At 35.7% G+C, this 20,631-nt stretch overlaps 3 protein-coding genes across 7 annotated transcripts in view; 1 reads left to right on the forward strand and 2 right to left on the reverse strand.

Moving 5' to 3' along the window:
• The window catches only part of LOC139810405 (uncharacterized), a 325,546-nt gene that overhangs the window by 98,843 nt on the left and 206,072 nt on the right, over positions 1-20,631 (forward strand). The gene's annotated exons all lie outside the window — the stretch shown is intronic.
• LOC139809950 (uncharacterized) lies at positions 3,293-11,476 on the reverse strand. Its single transcript, XM_071773251.1, has 8 exons — positions 11,342-11,476; positions 10,993-11,132; positions 10,820-10,883; positions 10,493-10,667; positions 10,223-10,419; positions 9,937-10,132; positions 9,635-9,768; positions 3,293-9,552 (listed from the first exon to the last, which is right to left on the reverse strand). The coding sequence occupies exons 1-6, from the start codon at positions 11,396-11,398 to the stop codon at positions 10,046-10,048; spliced, it is 720 nt and encodes a 239-aa protein (XP_071629352.1). The 5' UTR covers positions 11,399-11,476; the 3' UTR covers positions 3,293-9,552; positions 9,635-9,768; positions 9,937-10,045.
• LOC139809949 (uncharacterized) lies at positions 11,382-15,215 on the reverse strand. 4 transcript variants are annotated; one of them, XM_071773247.1, is made up of 5 exons: positions 14,148-15,215; positions 13,829-14,060; positions 12,833-12,914; positions 12,515-12,627; positions 11,382-12,348 (listed from the first exon to the last, which is right to left on the reverse strand). In XM_071773247.1, exons 1-4 carry the CDS (start codon positions 15,023-15,025, stop codon positions 12,590-12,592), a joined length of 1,230 nt encoding a protein of 409 aa, XP_071629348.1. In that variant the 5' UTR covers positions 15,026-15,215; the 3' UTR covers positions 11,382-12,348; positions 12,515-12,589. The 4 variants fall into 4 exon arrangements, with proteins under 4 accessions (XP_071629348.1, XP_071629351.1, XP_071629350.1 ...); XM_071773250.1 differs by lacking the exon at positions 12,833-12,914 and having other exon boundaries at positions 14,148-15,214; XM_071773249.1 differs by lacking the exon at positions 11,382-12,348 and having other exon boundaries at positions 12,562-12,627; positions 12,833-12,994.

Here is a 20,631-nt window from a genome sequence, read left to right on the forward strand (position 1 = left end):
TCGTTGGTGTGTTCCCTAGGAGTCGGGATAGGTTTAGTCTGGAATAGTGGTACGCTGGATATTAGACGAAGTGTCTTTCTCTCGCCGGAGCGTCGGTTTATATACTCGCCCGGCGCGGCGGGTTCGCTAGGAGCGGCCGATCGTCGCGCTGTGGTGGGGCGGCGCGGCGCACAGTGGGGACAAATAGAAATTTACTGTTCAAAAATCGCTACGACCGTAATTCTTAACCGATCAAGACGTTTTTTTTTTTTAAATTAATTGTTAATAAATTTCCCGCAAAACTGTGGAATTCGATTTTTTAAAAAGTGTTTGCACAAGCTCGCGCACAAGCCTGATCTCTAGAATTAGATGAGGAAGGAACAAATAAAAAGTATCCGTTTATTAAGAGAGAGATTGCGTTTAGTAGTTTATGTAATTCAGAAAAGTCTAGATTGGGCAGAACTATACAAAGAATACCAACATTTGTTGCATAGGAGAAGGGAAACTGCCCTAAAACCTTCCCAATATTCGTGAACAAAATTATACATTGGTAATATAAAATACAATATATAAGTACAATAAATGTATCAAATGCATAAAAGAAACAAATAAATGGTTTTTATAGAACAGTCCTTTTTTTTAAATTATGACAAAATATATTTGCATCCACTGATGCATCTCTTTGTTATGTAATCAGGTTCGTTATCAAAGGAATGGTAATAATATGTAAGCTCATAATTTATCTTGACGTAGTCAAAGTAAAACAAATCACGTAATATCAAGAAAGGATTATTCAATTATTCATGCAAATCATTTAGAACATAAAAATTCAATGCAAATAACATAACTTAACAGTTATTGAACTTAAACAGTTATTGAAATAATGTATCAATCTTTGAGTTTTAATATTAAATAATCTTAATCGGCCTTTTATGATTTATGATATAGACTGTTTGTTCTCGAACGAACGACTCATTTTTTTCGCAAGATCATGTATTTAGTAAAAGAAAATAAACTATAAGAATTTCTCAATTTCTCATATTCATAGGCCTTCGAATTTTGATTGACACATTAATTCACCTTAGCAGGAACATCACATTTAATAATTAAGAATTCGCAAAATACTGAGTAGAATAATTATAAAGTAATTGAGTAAGAACTTTTATAGCAACGCACGGAAACGATTACTCGATAGTTTTATTACAACGCAAGAAACGATTTATATATTTCGCAAAGAACGCATTCTCATTTAGTATGTAATACAAGTGAATGTAAACAATGTTCGCAAATTAACGTAATAAACGATAAAAGATATTGTCTAATCAATTATAAAGAAACAATTGCACAAAAGAAAGAAATAAAGTTTTTTCCTTGTAAATGAAATGAAATGAAATGGTTGCAACCGAAGGATTAATTATTAAATATACTTTAGACTGAGCTCGTTTTGACTCTAAATTAAATGTGCACTTCCAATGAGTTAACTTGCTCTCTGAATTTAGCAAGTGGCAAATTTGTAACCGTCAGGGGTTTAATTATCCCTTGCGGATCCCTTGAGTAACGTTAGGTGAAATTCTAACGCTCGTGCTCAAACGGTTACCTTGGAATTGATGAGTTTAACCTTGAGTATATCTGAGTTCCTCGATACGTTTAACCTTGAGTATATCTGAGTTCCTCGATGACTTCTAGTATCAAGCACGGAAAGGCTTTCTCGAACGTTCCAGAAAATGGCTTTCTTCCTTTAGCTTTCCACGTGCCGGTATGGCTCGCCGGGACGTATCTCACGGGCTTCCTCTCGGCGACGATCTTAGTTGTCCTTATATCTCGTTGATTCTTATATGGTGAACAATTATATTTTACTGAACACGAAGAGGCAGATCTCGGCTACCTCACTACTTAACTGAGAAAAGATGACGCAATTACTGGTTTGACTCGAACTTATGTATCACGATGTATCACGCACGATATCTGGGAGACGATTGAGACGAATGCTCGCTCGCCCGGGCTGCGCGCCCCTCCCAACATGCTCACGCAAGCGCGCGGGAAGCCCGCGCTCGGCCGTTCTCAAACGCCTGAATTACTACGCGGTCGGGACCTATTTCGCGCATAAACATTCGCGTGTTTCGACCTACCGCAATATGAACGCCATAGATGGCCGCAAAAAAGAACACCACAACGTCTCTCTCTCTCTCTCTGTTTCAACTTCAAACAAAAAGACTCTTTGAAATGTACAATATTAATAACAATTTGAAAATTATTTTAACCTGAAGTTGAATTAGAAGAATTAAAGTTACTTTTGCATTGAGCTAGCTTACGTAACAGTTTTTGAGGTCACTGAATACGAATCTGTTAGAAACAAATGTTAGAATTAATATTTGACAGTCGTCAAATTAAAAAAATGCATGTTTTGGCTGAATATATTCTTTTACTCGAATTATTTTGCATTTGTTTCATATTTATTTATTTATTACTATATATATATATATATATATATATATATATTTCACAACGTTTTGGTCCAAATTCGGACCCTCTTCAGGTGAACTCTTTCACAAGCATTCGACAGGCAATTCGTGACACTGTACCCGCAAGTCAGAAACCGAAGACTAGGCAGAAAAGGAATTCCATTTTTGTATTGCGATCGCTTAAATATTATAAATAACAAAGGAACTATAAAAGTAAAAAAGTGACTTACATGATTTGTGCGTTGTCAGTAAAATATAATAATGTCAGTGTTAGTAAAATATAGTGTAAAAAATAATAAGAAGTCGAAGTAGTATAAAATTAAATGTGTATATATAGAGCGTGTTTAGGAAGCACGTTTGTATATCCCGATTGCAAAAAAAATAAATGTAAAAAATGTAAAATAAATAAATAAATAAACATATATTTTTACATTTATTTTTTTTTGTCTTTATGCTTTATATTTTTTTAATCTGTCGCTAAATAGGTTTTGTAATATAGTAACAATTTTTATATTGTTACAATAAAAGGAAAATATTATGCAATTATTCTTGTATTAGTAAATTCTGGGCTTCAGGATCAATGGTCCTTACTTTTTTTGTCGACAAGTTTTTGAGACAAGTAATTAATGGATCTGAAGAAATTAATAATTTATGCATAATATCTTCGTTTGTTAGTAAGCGAGAACATTTTCTTGTATTGTAAAGACGAAAACGTTTGAAATCTTTATTTCGAGCTTTTGCGGCTTCCTCCGATAACTGTCCAATTGCAAGATGAAAATATCGAATAACGTCAGCCCCATGTAAAAGTATTTTATGTACTGTAGCGGCATGTAATACCATGGATAAAGACTCACGTACAATTGTGCAGTTTCAAGAGCAAATACTTCGAATTTAGACGAATCTACTGGCTTTCCACAAGCTAATACTTGTAAAATAACGCTGAATCTTGCAATTAACCTTTTATCTACTCCTGTTATTTCTGATGTTGCTTCAGGATCAGCGAAGAAACGACGCGCTGTATTACCGTCATTGGATGATCCATGTCCATGTTTCGGTTTGTCAACTATTAAGCCCATTCTTTCTTTAAATCCATCAGATATCCGTTTTTTTGCACTTTTTGTCAGTTTTTTTTGTATTTGAGTAATAGCAGCAGTTTTACAAAAGTCTAAGCGATAGGAAATGTGAAGAATACACTCCATGAAACGGATCCACGCATGCAAAGTTGAAAGACCAAATTCATAGTCCTCGGTGCGGCTCGGCTTCCGTTGTCGTTTGTCGGGAGGCACCGGTGCCGCGCTTGGCCCGCGCACACAGTGTGTTTGAATAAGATTAAAATGCACCGCGCCCTGGTCTTCGCCCGACTGATCGTCTGTCGGGCGGCATCCGGCGGTTGTTAGCCGGGAACGATGCTTGGCGCACGGGGTGCATCGTTACAATTTTAATCCATTTAATAATATTCCATTTTGCGAAACATATATTTTCAGGTAATATATAACGAAAACTAGAAAATTCTTTTACCTCAGATATATGTACAGTCTGAACGGATGAAAATGATATTTTCAAGGATAAACCTCTCCCAGCCAGTAACCGACAGCAAAATTTAAGTTGGTGCCTTTTAGCTATAGAATAAGGTAAATTGATTCTGTTGGCAGACGAATAGGCTATTTGTTTTCCTTCTCTATGTTTAGCTTCCATTCTAATACATGATAATGGCTCAAGAGGACCTATTTCAGAAATGATATCTGGATAATGGATATTTAGATGCATCTTAGGCGTTAGATTTTTATCAAACAAATCCAAATAGAGTGAGTGATGTTGTTTTACAAGATCTTTTAATAATGGAAGTACTGTAAGCGATATAAAAGGCGCAGTCAAGATATCAATAATATGACGAGCAGTTTGATATAACTTCCAAATGTCAGCGTCATTGTCAGAAATTAAATGACCAATTATTATGCCAAAATAACGAATAAAACAACGCATTTCACTGGCTGAGAAGGCTAATCTAATTCGATTACGATCTTTAGTTATAATAGGGGGTTTATTATTCTGTTCAGAAGGACCATAATAAAAGCCTTGAATTAAATTATTTAAAGTATCTAACAAGTCAAACCTTTTTCTTTGTATCAAGGTATTAATTATACCAATCATTGTTTGTTTCCACACTCCCTCATCCAAGTCGTGCATAATATCTAAGTGAACATTTTCAACAACATGGAAGCTTTTTAATTCATTGAAAATACATTCAGATTTAATACCAGTATCAGTACTATTATCAATTATTATATCAGCATTATAATTTGTAATATTTCGACGCATTGATGGATTTGAAATAGTTTGCTTTTGCATAACTGTCTTATGCTCTTTGCATATGCGACAATAATAATTCGCTGCGAAACATTCTATATAGCCCAAAGTACTGTTAGCACCTAAATTATCTCCTGTAAAAAGACACATTGCAAAATAAACCTGAACACTTTCATTTTCTGTTACTACAGTTATGCCAGTATTTTCTAAATATTTCAGTTCATTTAAAATTTTACGAAAAATATTTGCATTCCCAAAGACTTTATCAGATGAATGAAAAAGATTTACAAGGAATATATTTTCAAGCGATGACTGGAATTCTGGTGGAAGACAGGCAATTTTGCAATAAGTAGCTCCCAGTTTATGCACACCAGTGTGACTCCCTAATTCTTTATTCGTTTCATAATCGTCAAAATACAAAATTAAGGGTAACACTAATTTGTCAAGAAATTTTGGAACAATATTTTCTTTCCAAAGCTTGCCTTGAATAATATTGCAAAGTAAATCTGAACTATTTTCAAGTATTTTCATATAATCCAAAATTATTTTCAAGACATTTGGTAATTCGAGAAACCCTTTTAATACTAAACGGAGAGGAATAAATTGTCCATGAACGAGACTAGGCATTATTGTAATTTCACTACGAGAATTTTTTTCATCTAGAGTGTGTGGTTCCTATTACATATGTTTCAGGCTTAATAAAAGATCCACTAGATTCGAACTGTTTCGTACGTAAATAGTGACTTTCAAATCCATCAAACATATTTTGACATGAATCAAACATTCTTGTTATTTCATTCATCTCATAAAGAGAAATTTCTGTTTGCATTCTGGCTTTGTCCAATAATTCAAAAACATATTTTTTTAAAATCATTAAAAATCCTGCTCCTAAAAAAGTTTTATGACAATCAATAATTTTTTGAACATTGTCTTCAGACAATGAAAAGGTATCGTACAATGAGGCAACATAGGTAATAACAGCATTTGTTAAAGCCTGATGAAAATCGTTACTATTGTTGATTTCACAAAGTTCAATATTAGTCCAGGCAACGTAGGCGAAAAACATGCGTTAGTTGGAAATTTGTTCTCGAAGAATGAATTCACTTGAAACCTTTTGGAAAGTGTTTTTCTACCCTTAAATGGAAAAGTTTACCTATTTATTTCATATGCTCTTACCTATTTTTGGAAAAAAATGAAAAAAACCGATTTTTTTAAGAAAAATGTAAAAAAGTGATTATAATTAAAAAAATGTTAAATGTATAATCATGAAATTCATAGGTAATGTGTTTTTAAGGTTGCTGAATACGAATCTGAAGTAAAATTTTCAACATTATAAAATGGCGACTCAAAAGGGCGGGTAAAAAGCACAAAACTAAGCGTTTTTTTGTAAAAATCGTTACATTTGTCATATTTATTCGTATTTATTGATTTTCATCTTCATTCAATTCAATGGATTCATCTTCATAAATATCTGGACATATCGGTACGTTTAAGCAGCCCTGATTCCAGTAATTTTGCACACAGTTCCGTGCATTGAAGTCCAACTCTTCTACAACCGCAAGCTTTTCCGTAGCCAGTTCGACAGCCGCAAAATATCATTTTTTAAATACGGTCTGGAGCTGGAAGTTGTTTCATAGTGATAGGTGTAAAATCATTATTCCAGCCCCATGCAGTTGCTGGCAATTCGTATTCTCCACTTTTGAACTTGAAAATATACTCTTTTGATATGCTGCATTGCAGCATCTTCAGAAAGAGGCAAAGTTTCAAGTTTAACGTTTTTATCACGCTCACTCGCACGCTGCAGTTCTCCGCGCGCGAGCCGAGAAATCCTATACAGTTTATAGCACTCCCCGGGAAATTCTACCCCTGTTTTATATACAATTCTTTAAGGTGATCCTAAAGCCGTGATCCTAGCCGGTTTTTTTCAGATTTTCTTAGCACTAATCTTTTAATTGGCTTTATAGAAATGCAAAATTCTTGTCTAGAATTAAAGTACGCATCAAAATCTAGGTCATGGTGGTCGAATTTATATGTGGTGGTCGTCATGTATAACAAAAAATATTAATTTTTTTTCGTTTTCGATATAAATTCGACCACCATGACCTAGATTTTGATGCGTACTTTAATTTTGGCCAAAATTTTGCATTTCTATAAAGCCAATTAAAAGATTAGTGCTAAGAAAAAAACCGGCTAGAATCACGGCTTTAGGATCACCTTAAGATTCGGTCAATTATTTCCCAAAAAGTTGGAAAAATTTCGGATACCGGTTCCAAAAAAGATCGGTAACGAAAAATTATACACTTCATATCACTCCCCGGAAAATTCTACCCCTGTTTCATATATAATTCTTTGAGATTCCGTCAATTATTTCCCAAAAAATTGAAGAAATTAGAAAAATTGGTTTCCAAAATATCGGTAACAAAAAACTATACACCCTATAGTACTTCCCGGGAAATTCTACCCCTACTTCATATACAATACTTTCAAAATCGGTCCAATTGTTTCTAAGATTACCCTGAACAACAGTACAAACGACAGTAAATACGACTTTTTTTACTAAATTGCGTGTAGCCACTAAAATAAAAGTTCAAACAAATATTTCCGATATACAGTCTTAAAGTTTAAGACCCAAGCTACAACATCCCATAAGTTATTTTCTCAAAAAAAATTTTTTTCTATTACTTTTTCGACTTTGAAAGTAGAGAAATTTTCATATTTTCTAGTTCGACATTTATTTTTATATACTTTTTTGAAAAATACATCTGCTTAATATTTTGTTTTTTAAATAAAACATGTATCATCTTAAAGTACATATTTCCAGCTTTAAAAAACCCTGTTATTAAATTTCAATATCTATTTCCTAAGCAATAAATCTGAAGTCAAACTTGTTGATCAATTTTGAAATAACGAAATTTCAAGAAAACTATCTGCTTAATATTTTGTTTTTTAAATAAAACATGTATCATCTTAAAGTACATATTTCCAGCTTTAAAAAACCCTGTTATTAAATTTCAATATCTATTTCCTAAGCAATAATATCTGAAGTCAAACTTGTTGATCAATTTTGAAATAACGAAATTTCAAGAAAACTATCAACTTTGAGGTCCCAACTTTTAAAAAATAAATTTTTGTAATTTTTTTCACTTATTGCATGTTATCAGCACATATTTTAAGAATATAATGCTTTAATTTAAAAGTAAAAATCTGCAAATTTAAATAAATGGCAATGATATTAGTAAAATAAGTCAAAAATTTCACATCGCCTCTCTTCAAATTCGATTTAAATATACTCAAAATGCTTTCTCAATTTTTCTAAACCACTTGAAAATTAGTAAATTACGTCTACTTTCGAATGCTTTTTGTAAAATTTGATTCTATCAATCCAATCAAAAGTTACAACTCTTTTTAAAAAGTGCGCGCGCGCCCGCGTACTCTGCAGGCGGCTTCACACGGGACGACATCGACGCACTTTGAAACGTTAATTAAAAAATTATTACTCCTACACATATTAATATTAAGAAAACTTTAGATATGTTTCTTTAGTAAAATTTTCTCCTCTTTCGATTGGAATGGTTTATTTTTTCATAAAATTAATGTTTTTTTAGCTATACTCAAAAAACCGATTTTTTCGGTCTTTTTTGTTAAATAAAACATTTAACACAGGGTTTACGTTGGTAAACTTTTGGGACATGTTTTCTGAAACCCAAAAGAACACTTTCCAAAAAAATTTACTCTTCGAGGAGAAATTTCCGAGTGTTTTCCTACATTGACTGGACTATATTAGAATCAAAAATATTTTTATTTTTTTCATAGTTGAACGCATCTACTGGACTTTTATTATCATTTGAATCTTTATCATCACTTGAACGTAAAATGTGAGAGGAATTACACTCAAGTTGTGTATTGGAATTTTTTAATTCATGGCTTTTAACATGCTTTCTATAAGCTGATAGATTATTAAAAACTCTTATACAATCACTCCAACAACATACTAATCTTTTCTGAGCAATTTCATTTGAATGAAAGAAACGTATATGACCAAGAACAGCATCTGCTCCGTAGTATAGTTTTTGTCGCAAACAAAGCACTTAAACATATTCATTTTAATAAGTATATAAGTATAATTTGAAAACGTTTAACGTAGACAAATTTTATAATATAATTAAATTAAGAAATAAAAATATAAAACTTATTTATTGATATTTTGATATCAAAATAAGATACTTTAATATACTAATAATTTATACTTATATACCAGTAACTTAAACTAAACACTTATATTTAATAAAATACCTAAAGATTACATTGAATATTTTTCATACAGAAAAGTAATTATATCAAAATGTAATATAGTAAAGAAGAAATCGCAAATAAACAGCAAATAAGAAATCAGTATCTATGAATAATTTTATCTTATAGAAATTCTATCTTCTATACAAATTCTATCTTATAGGAATATAATTTATAGTATTATTTGATTTAAACGGCTAATGAGTGTAGTTACACTGGTAACTGAGCGTTCATCTAATAAGTAAATATCATACAAAGCTCTCTGAACAAATAACCATAACTGATATGCTTGAACTTGATATTCAGCGTCAAGGACAAAAAACGTTTTAAAACATACGTCAACAGCTTGTAAAACGCTTCCTACTTTCCACAGAATGTTGTTGACACAGACATACGCAGCAGTGATCGAGTCTTCTACATTTCCGACAATAATTATATAAGGCTGGACAGTAGCACTGATAGAGGTATAATATTCCTTTCGACTTTTTATAGCATTTAACACATCACCACCAATCTAATAATAACAAAAAATTATCAATTTGCACTAAGAGTAACAAATAATAAAATAATTTTTAAAAAATTTTATTTATACTTACAGCTATTTTCTGAATAAATGCTTCTCTAGCCTTTTCTATATATTGATGGCTTAAATACCTTTTTCCAATTTTTACTCTACCTGTTGGCTTACGTATAACAGATATGATGTTTAATAAAATGTAATCTCTAACATCTGTAAAGAAAAAAAAAACAAGATAAACCAAATTTTAATTTTCAAAAGTTACTATATATATAATTTCTATGCTATCAATTTACTATATACCTCCAAAAACGTATTGTTATACCATATTGAATTATTCTTCAAAAAATAAGTATTTAAATTTTCTATAATTGCACTCACCATTTGATAGATCTTTATTTTCTAAGTAAGATACCAAATCCTTTGTATTATAATGTACAATATAATCTTGTGATCTTGCAAGTTGTTCCAATTTTTGGCTAATTGAGGGCTATTTTAGCAAAATATTGTTTTGCTTGCCTTCCAAACAAGCATACTTGGCAGTGGTGGAATGTAAAAAATTGAAATCTTCCAAAATCTGATGAAAAAAAAAATAATTAGACTAATGCATATATATATTTTCTAAACATGGATGGTTGTCATATATAAAAGATTCGCAAAACCTTACCAGTTTATAAGCTTGTGGTTGTTGTAATATATTATTCCATTGATCAATGTACTCTTGAGTTGAAAATTTTTTATTACTTATAAGATTTTGTAGACAAGTTTTTTGGCATATTTTCCAATTTACTGCAACATCTTCAAATGGCTCTCTGTTTCGTTTCAGCCATTCTTGGGCGGCTATTGTTTCATCCAATAAAATATCTGAAAATTATTGCATAAAAAACGTGAAATTTACAAGTCTCAATAAAAAATAAAAGTATAAAAGAAAATTTACCATCAATAGGAACCAAATCATCTGTATTTTTTATGTTACTTTTTCTTTTCGAGGATAAAATTTCTCCCTTCTTACGCAGCCAGGATTTAGCATTCGTTAGTTTTATAGGCAATTTACCTCTAGCTAACAATTGACTTCCCCCTTCTGTTTTTGGAGGTATATAGTAAATTGATATCTAGAAAATAATAGAAGCATATATGATCTAGAAGAATGTAGCAAATCGGCTTTGGAAATTTTGTTAGAAAAATAACTATACCACAGAATGTAAAATAAAATTTAGCAGTATTCGTTATGCAGAAAAAACATATTAATTTTTTAAATTATTACCTCTTCTGTGGGAAATTGTTCACAAATCTTATTGGCAATTATTTCGTAATGCTGATGCTGTGGACTAAAATAAATAAAATTTAAAAGTAATAAAATAATAATTATTTAATATAATTATTTAATAATTATATTAAATATATTATATTAATTTATAAATAAGTGAACAAACATACAACTCAGTTATTTGAAGCAGCCACTTGATAACAGTTTCTACTATAATTTTGCGATCATTTTCATTCAGTGTGCCTGAATTTGAGTATCCAATAAGTACACCATTAGCCTTGGTATCTGATTTTAATAACTTATCCAGATCCTAAATTTAAAAAACAAAATAAACAGGGTTATTATACCACAACTAAAAAAATTAAAAGAACAGTATAATGATCAAATATGACATTATGCAGAATAAGAATTCCTAATTAGAAACAAAAATTAATTCTCTAATTCACTCTCTCTATAAAAGATTTACTATTTATAAATGTTTGCATACATGTAACAATAAATTTTTATTTAATTACTTACTATTTTTTCTACTTTAACTAAAGCCTTTACATTATTTCGCCGTTTACTTCCCAGCATTTGGGATTTATCAAGTAGTGGTTTTACTAAATTTGATGATCGCAAAGGTTCTTGTAATTCTTTTCTATATGTGCTGATGACTGAAATGTTGATGGCTCTGAAGGTTTTTGTGGTTCTTCTAGTATAAATATCACTGACTGAGATGATGATAATAATCTTTCAATTATTTCACATATAATTTGGAATAAATTTGAATCGCTCATATCGTGAAGGTTCTTGTGATTCTTTTAATATGTCTGTCGATAACACAGATATATCCGATGTATCCAAATATTGATTTGATATGTTAGTATCAAGTATCTTCAAAAGAAAAAAGTAAACGTATATGTATATTTGTATTAGATATGTATAAAACTTTTTTGATGATTATATCTACCAAATAAATAAAATTAAATAAATTTTAGAAGCAAAACTTAGAAAAAATAAGAAAAAAGAAAAGAGCAAAAACGAGATAAAAGTAAAAATATAAATATAAAAGAAAATTTAAAAAAGAAATCTAAAAATATAATTTTATGATTGATTTGTTAATTAAGTGAATTGTTATAATACAGACAAGCTCTCGCACGTCCGAACTACTCGGCGACTAACAGTGAAACTGGAATATTCCTGAACCGTTTCTTTTGCTTGTTAAGACAAAACACTATCGAAGACGCGCCACCTCACAGTTAATATCTTAGCTTAAATTTTCTTAGTTGATAATATTGGCGCCGATATTTAATTCATGATTTATTCCTTGATTTAACCCATCGCCGGGGTTGTTATTATCCAACGCTGGATCCCAGTAGTTGGCTGGAGCGTTTCTTGGTTAAGTTTCATGATTTATATCTTGATTTAACTCATCGCCGGGGTTGTTATTATCCAACGCTTGACCCCAGTAGTTGGCTGAAGCGTTTCTTGGTTGAAATGGCTCATTGTTGATATCCTGCCTTTCATTGGCGGTAAAATACCGTCTAAAAATTAAAAAGAAAAATTTTATAGTAATATATGTATATGTGTGTGTTTATATATGTATATATATATATATATATATATATATATATATATATATATATATAAACACACATATTACTATAAAATTTTTCTCTTTTATTTTTATAAAAATATTAATTTTCTTACCTAAAATACTCGTAGCACCCAATAATTAAAAGAACCGTCACAATACTGGACAATGGGTCGTCAGACAGGTCTATGTTAACATGGTCCTATATTTAGATTCGGTAGAATAAGATCTATAAAACAATAAAAGAATTTCTCTAATTAATATAAAATATAAAAACATGGGTCCGTTTCACTTATGGCTCGCAACGGTCGTGGAATCATTTCATCCTTTGTCGAATGTTACAAAGGACGAATTGCATGATGCTCGGGAGCGTTGTGAGCCGCCATTAGTATTATTTTATAATTGCAATGTATTAATAGTTTTATTATACTTACTTGATGATATTGATAAAATGTAATCCATGATGAGAATTAACATGAATAATCCTTTTATGGAAGACATCGTGCTTAATAATAGCTGCATGGATTACAAAGGTGAAGCACGCGTATCAGCAACAATGCGTGTTAATATTGCACGAAGACGAGGGCTAAGGTGACCTATGATAACTCATATTGTTTTGATATACGTCACACATGAGTTATTTCTTTATAAGATTTTTAATTCTTTTTGTAGAAATTATTGAAAAATATAAATGTAAATTGAAAAATAAAATGTATTAATTCTTTATTTTTAATTCTAAGACACCTATTCTGGGGATCAATCATATATTAATGTGGAACGTGGAAAGTGAAAAGTAGAGTGCGTTGACCAATCAACGTCGAAATCATGATTTCGATTAGAAATCGATTCGATGGGATTCGATGGGTCATTTCTCGCTGGAGTGCGTTTCACTAGAGTCGATCCCTCTAAATGCATTTATCTACGTACATCTCGTAATTTTCTCTATCAATAAATTGTTTTATACTATTATAATTCATTTTATTAAAATATTATATTTATGGATGAAATTGACGCTATTGGTGGGTGCACGATATTTATAAGTAAAAAATATCTGACTTAAAAGAGAATTAAAGGCACAGATTGTGGAATATTACTGGGATGAAGTGAGAATCCTTATAATTCAGATTACACGTCGAGTGTGCCGGACCTCTGTAACGCCCGGTTAGGTGGCAATGATCGCGTACTTTATTATCATTCGGCGCGAACTGTTGTTCGCATATGTGACATTTCGTCGCGCTGTGAAATGTCTCCCACTCGTCTCGCGTTAGGTCTACCATGCATACAATGTCGGACAAGATGTTCTTTACGCGATGCGTTAATCCGTTGAGTTCCTCGACGAACCACGCGACGCAGTCCTTATCGCGACGAAATCGATACGTCGATAACGTTTCGTCGTACGAGCACTGTACGTAGTATGCTATACTACATACCCGATGATGTTGATAGGCGTATGACGCGTGTTCCGTCTCCGGTTGTGTCTTCTGCAGCACGCACTCTAGATCGGCGTACACCATGAAGGGAAGTCGCTCTTTCCTGCTGTGGTTCTTGAAGCTGAGCCACTTGTTGTTCTCGCTCGGTAGTCGGATTGCGCATTTGTTTACCTTTCGACATTCCACAGTGTGAGACTGCAACTTGTCGCTTGAACTAAAGTAGTGAAGACATCTGCAAAAAAAGAAACACAAATATTATAAATTTTTTTACAAAAAAATATAAAATGATATATATTATTAAAAAAGTATAGGTACTTACCGATCGCAAAAGTATTTTTTGTTCTTTTTCTTGCTCAATTGCGAGCTCACGAGACGGGATAGATCCTTAATCCACGCGAAATGTCCCACGTTGTTGTCTCGTGGGTCCTGCATGTACAGTAGATTCACATGTTTTTTATCAATCGTGCGGTCGGTAAGCCGTATCGGGAGAACGTTTGAAGTCTTCTGTTCCTCGATGGTATAGACATTGACGGATATATCGTTGAGTTGTTCGAACTGTTTAATTTGACTCAACGTCATTGGGAACTCAATGTTTTGTAAATTCAGTACCCTTGAATAAAGCGGGTATGAAGATTCCCGTTCTGAATTTTTTTCGGCTGGATGCAGAGCAGCCGTCACGGCCCACGCAAAACACGCATTGTCCTTAGACAGCACATTGATCACCGCGTGCTTAACTTTAATGTCTTTAGGCAATTCCAAGTGATACCCCGCGCGCAAAGAATTGTACTTGTTGACGCTCACCGTCAAATTGAGGATTCGAGTCAACGCCCACCCACTGTCGCGTTCCTGGAACTCCTCGAGTTTCGCTAATGTGGGCTCGATAACGTGTAGCTCGTACCACTCGCGCAAGTGCAGTGTACCACAGAGTTCTATGTTATTTGTACATATACTCTTATTGGCACGTTTATCACCCGCCACAAACTCCCCGTTGAACGCGGTGTTCGCTTTGACACAGTTATGTGTTTTTATAATGTCTCGCACTCGCTTGCACACGACGCTGCAGGCGTCTTCCAAAAACTGTCGCGGTTCTATATGGTCTGTATTAATTACCGCACCGGTCATTATACGCGTTTCGAACCCGGCGTCGATTTCTCGCCATACGAGTTCTGTCGCGCGCTTGTCGCCACTGCGTTTCATCTTCTGCCGATTGCGATGAGTTTAAAAACACCTCACAATATAGTGAAGAATTCCGTACGCATGACTCATCTAAAGAAACACGTGCTCTAGTATTTTAATACCTCGGGAATTTTGGGAGACGTACTTAAATAATGGTACAAGGTTACTCAGTGGCTGGACCGACGCGTTTAATGATTATTTTAAGAAGTCATTTCCAAATTGCGTCTTGCGCTTTTTAGAGCATAAATGCTACAATAATAAAAAATTGAACACAAAGTTTTTCGATAAAATAAAAAATTAAAAAAAAATCAAGAATTTAAAAATATTTCAGAGTTATCAAGAATTTAAAATGTATCATATAGCCTTAACCCTTATATTTTAGGCACCATACACTGAGATAGAAACTTTCTGGTACTGGGGTGCCAAAATTTTGCAAGCTGCCTATAAATGTTCTTTCATTCTTTTTTTTTCTAAAAAATATGAAATATGAAATATGATGTAATAGAATCTAAGTATAAATAAAATCTAAATCTAAAAAAACTTACTTTTTAATATAATATTTTTATAACGTTTTTTAGACGTTCGATCTGTTTCTTGTTATCCTTCAGCTCCGATCGATGTTTTCGACGCATGTTTGCAATTGTTTTGTGAAAATCTTTTATTAGTTTTTCGTAGGAGACCATCTTTGTCTTCATTTGTTTTTCTGTTTTTTCCATTTTCTTGATAATTTCATCTCGCAACTATAGTTCAAGAGTCAAGCTGTCATTTTCATTTTTTAATGCGGCTTTTTCTCCGATAGCGCCGCTTGGAAAATTAAAGTATATTTGGTGGGTAGTTTCTTCTGTGGTCCTAGCGTTCGCATAATCACCACCGCTATGGATAAATTGTCTTTCCAATCGCGACTTCACACCCTCGAGTCGCGCGATTCGGGCAACCAACGATTGCCTCTGCCCGATTGTTGGATTGTCGGAGAGCCGCTGACGTTTGGCACTACAACGTGTCTCGAGCTGCTCGACGAATTCCGCGCATTGCAGCGCCCATGTGTAATATTCACCCACGGTAGCTACTTGGTCGGACAGCTCCAATAGATCGCGTTCGGTTTGCTCGAATTGATTTATGTTTGATCACTTTCGCACCAGTTCTTTTATTATATCACTTCACAGCACTTGCACGTGATAACATGTTTAACCACACAATAAATCTCGATACTCTTTGACCGATGTATCGCTCTCAAATCGTACACTAATGCGGCTCGACGCGCTTTATCCCTCATTATATACCCTTTGCCCTCTCTCTCGCTCCAATTAAATCTTGAAAGATAATTTCTTCCTTTGTTTTACGTACTGCGTCGTAAAAAATAGCGTGAAATTGTTTAATCTACGCGATAACACCCCCTTTTCCTAGAAAACATTTGCTTACGACGAAGGTGTCCCGACAGGTTCGATGCGTTATCGGGTCGATCATCGTCCCGATGACGTCATTTTTTCCTTTGTCTTTTACGTACTGCGTAGATAGATTGTTTAGTCTACGCGATAACACCCCCTTTTCCTAGAAATATGTTGTTTACGATGAACATGTTCCGACAGGTTCGATGCGTCATCGACAAAAAAAAACACGCTACTACGCAGTGCGCTATCGAGTTAGTCTTACCATTGTGCGCCGCCTAGCGGCGTCGTTGCGAACGAGGCCCCCGCGGCCCGACGGACCCCGCGGCCCTTGCGGCCCCCGCGGCCCCCGCGGACACTCACGCGGCCCACGCGGACCCTGCGGCGTGACCGCGACCGCGAACCCGCGGCGCGGGTGAGTCATCCCGGTGAGTCATCCCGGTGAGTCATCCCGGTGTTATGTCAAGGTCAACCCCCTCCCCCCTTTTTCCCGCGAAATCCGATATCCTTGTGTAACCCGATACCCTTGTGTAACCCGATACCCCGCTTTTCCCCCCCCTCCCCCTCACCCCCCCGCGAAATCCGATACCCCCCCTCCCTTATCCCCCCTCGGAGCTCCCGAGTTAGAACCCGCCTAGTATAACTACTATTATTCGCTTCGCGGTCTATAGGAATTGTGATTTTTTCTCTCCTGTCGTACTATCGGAACAGGAATTTATTTCCTTTGACGCTACTATTATCGATAATTTTCTCACGTTCGTCACGGTCACTGTGAATTTACCACTTTTCGATCCGTTGCAACACGTCTCATTCGCCGTTCCGTGTGAATCTACTTTGAGATCCGTGTCCTGTCACGGTCGCCACTCGGTGCGGTTTGTTGGTCTCCCGGCGCCAGGCAGGCTATCGTTACGATTTTTTAATAACCGATTCGTCTCCGAAATTGCAGTATTCACGGACGTGGTTCCCCACAATAACCCTTTCAAACGTTCAAAAACCATCTATCTCGCGCATTAATTACTGTGACCGAACGGTCTATTAGAGATCATCAATCGTACACGTAGCACACGGTAGATTTCGAAATTTAGATTACGTACCACGGTCGCCACTCGATTTTAATCTACGAAACCGAGAAAGATTGTAATGGATGCCGAATCTGACCTTATTTTTCGCCCCCGCTAATTCTTCTGTAACTTTTTACCCTTACGCTTTCCTTCGCGCGATAATATAAACTTTTTGTGTTATATTTTATTTTACACCCTATCTCGCACTACACATATTTTTATATACACGGTGTCTCTTAATTGCTTCGCACTCGCGTCGCCGGTGCCAAATCCATGGGACCTGATTTGGTCTCGTTGACCCGGTCGTCTTCCTTCGCACGTTTCGCCGCCTGCTTCTTTAACTTGACCAGGGGCGTCTCAAGTATCCTCTATTCGACGATGACGGGCCTTCCTCCGTCCATTGCCGCTTTCGTGTCACTCGCAGTAACCGTTGGCTGCAAGGACATCATAGAGATCAACTGCTATATTTGGTATACCGTGTTTAGAAAATTCTATAGGTTGCTAATTGCTCAATTCGCTCGTTTATTTTTAGTCGCTTTCCTATAAATATTGGGTACGCTATATAAGATTAATTGACTTAGTTTTACATGTAATCTTTTTATTTGAACATAAGCAATATTTTCCACAGTTCAAACATTTTTTACAACTTAAACAAACATTTTCTTTATTATTTATTATTTGGTTAAATTTATCTCGGTTATTTCTTCTTCTTTCTCTTCCTCGAGGTTTTGTCTGTGTCGCCACACTCCGTATGTCACCTCCGGGCGTTGTTGCTCTACGGTCTGCGTAGCTTGTTCCGTAAGCTCCTTTAATGGATTAGTGACGCTGCTTCGAGGAGAGGAAGGTAGAGGAGAGATAAGTTTGGGACTCGAACTCTTTTAAAAGAGACTTCAACTCAGGCTTCGGCGTAGAGGTTACTGGAAGAAAGGAAGTTTTCGTTTTTGGTGAAACAAAGAGAGTTTGTCGGGTGGCACCAAGAATTGGTGAATGACCGTGAGAGCGTCCTGCGCCAGTTAGCGACTTCGCGCTTAAAGTTATATTACCTCTTGGTGACTGAGCACCGGAGGTCTGAGGACTTCGAAGAGAAGGCAGAGATCTTGCCGTCGAGCGTCGTGTGTCGATTTTCTGGCGGCTAGCACCGGAGGGCGGATCTATCACGATCACCTTCCTTGGAGTATCTGCCACCACACGTCTTGCGCTGGTGGCAAAAAAAAAACACATTTTATTGTTACATCTTTATTAAATAAACGGAAAATAATGTTGTCAAGTAACCTTTGCCGTTTGCCATTTGATATATGCGACATGTATTTTCTTTGTTTGCAATTGAAAATCGCAAGTCCTATTCCCCAATTCCGTGTTCAAACCTCTCTCGATGAGCTCATCAACGCTGAGCTTTTTTCCCTACGCGCAGCACTTGTTGAGCCACTCCGTTTGTACTTCTTAACAATATTATCGTTGGTGGATCTATCGCCAATCTTTCGTTTATAGACTAATGTAGGTAAGGGAAGTCGGCAAATTGGATCCGTAACTGTGGAATAAGGATTGGCTGATTGTCTCTGAGGAGCGGAGCGTGTCGGGCTTGGTCGTATTATTGTATTATCGTATTGATGTATTATTTATGCTTCATATTTATCAATATTTTATTTGCACGTTTTTGGTTAAATATATACTTACTTGCAAGCTCGCAAGCGATGACTCTGTAAATTTCGAATATCATCAAAATGTTTTATAATTTTGTTGCATGTTCTGCACGTCGCATTATTGTCTTTTATTATAAATTTCTTCCATATGCCAGGTTTTTTTTCACTTTTTTCCCCATTTTAACCGTTCTCTCTGAAAAAGCGCTTGACACTAAATGTGATCGCTTGATGTAATTGTTTGAAGAAGAGCTTACAAAATTGGTCAAAAAGGTCGAGAAGGGAAATATGGATTGATCGGGAAGCGGGTTTGGCTGACGTGCCGGGTCTGGGCGATGTGAACCAATCGGCGTTCTCGCGCCGGTTCCGGGATCCGAGCTCGGTCCCGTGCTTTGGCCTCCTGCGGTGCGAGCTGTCGTGGTCGTCTTCTTCGGCCGCCATTCAACTGATAGGCGAATCCGATTGTTTAATTAAAACAATACAAAACATATGTATACCTCTCCTTTCTCAAGTCACGCAGTGCCCAATTGCTACGTGTGGAAGAATCAACAGCAATATTTCAAACTGTGGTTGCGAGTTCATTAGGAGAAGCACACAAGAATTTGGATTTTCACAATCAATAAATAATTGTTGTGCCGCGAAGGTCAACGATCCCGAATTGCGACACATAGCTGTCAGCGTTGCTTCCGGATCTTGCCAAACTCATCGGAAGTGGCATTCCGGGTTTCGCAAGTGACACAGGTCACTCGCCCGGAAGCAAAAGCGCTGACGGCTGAGTCAGCACCGCGGAAGCTAACGCGCGAGAGATAAAAGCCCGCCCTTCCGAGAAGCGGCGGGCAGTCCGGAACGAAAGGCTAAAACACGCGCAACGGAATAGCAGCAAAAAGCAGTAAGCAAAGAGGAAAGATAAAAATACACACATATAGTAATCAAACTCACAAAAGTGTTACTCCCGACAAGGACGAACGAGGACCACGTTCCTCTGTCCTGTTGCGGAGTGTAGCGTCACCCGCAACGGAGGGGAGGGCACCACAGTGCCAGGGCGGGCCACCTCAGCATAAGGGGGAGGGGGCGAGGAACGCGCCTCGTCTTTCTCTCTCTCCCTCGCCTCGCGATCCGCAGCAGCCGCCGCCCGAAAAGCCCTTCTCCAATACTCGCGTTGACAGGCGTCACAAGAAGAGGGTGTAAAATATTGAGTGCACCGATAGCACCGCATATTTAAGAAGGCACAAATTTAAGAATCACAGAAGGCACCCAACACTGCTCGAAAGTAGCAGCCAACTGACGCGAAATTAAGCAGAGAAATTAAAAGAAGAAATCCGACACGGACAGACGTCAGCAAAACTGACTTAGGACTTTCAAACGAAAACGCAATCCGATGAAAAAATATATATATACAATAAAACGAAGAACGCTACGCGTCCACGCTAACCGTTTGAAACCCTTATAAAAGACAGAGATAGGAAGCATAATCAAAAGCATAAGTAGCATAAAGACAGCAGTAATGAAAATAAACAAAACGTACAGTTAATCATGGCGAGGGG

The sequence above is a fragment of the Temnothorax longispinosus genome, chromosome 3, assembly GCF_030848805.1.
Source record: "Temnothorax longispinosus isolate EJ_2023e chromosome 3, Tlon_JGU_v1, whole genome shotgun sequence".
NCBI classification, from domain to species: domain Eukaryota; kingdom Metazoa; phylum Arthropoda; class Insecta; order Hymenoptera; family Formicidae; genus Temnothorax; species Temnothorax longispinosus.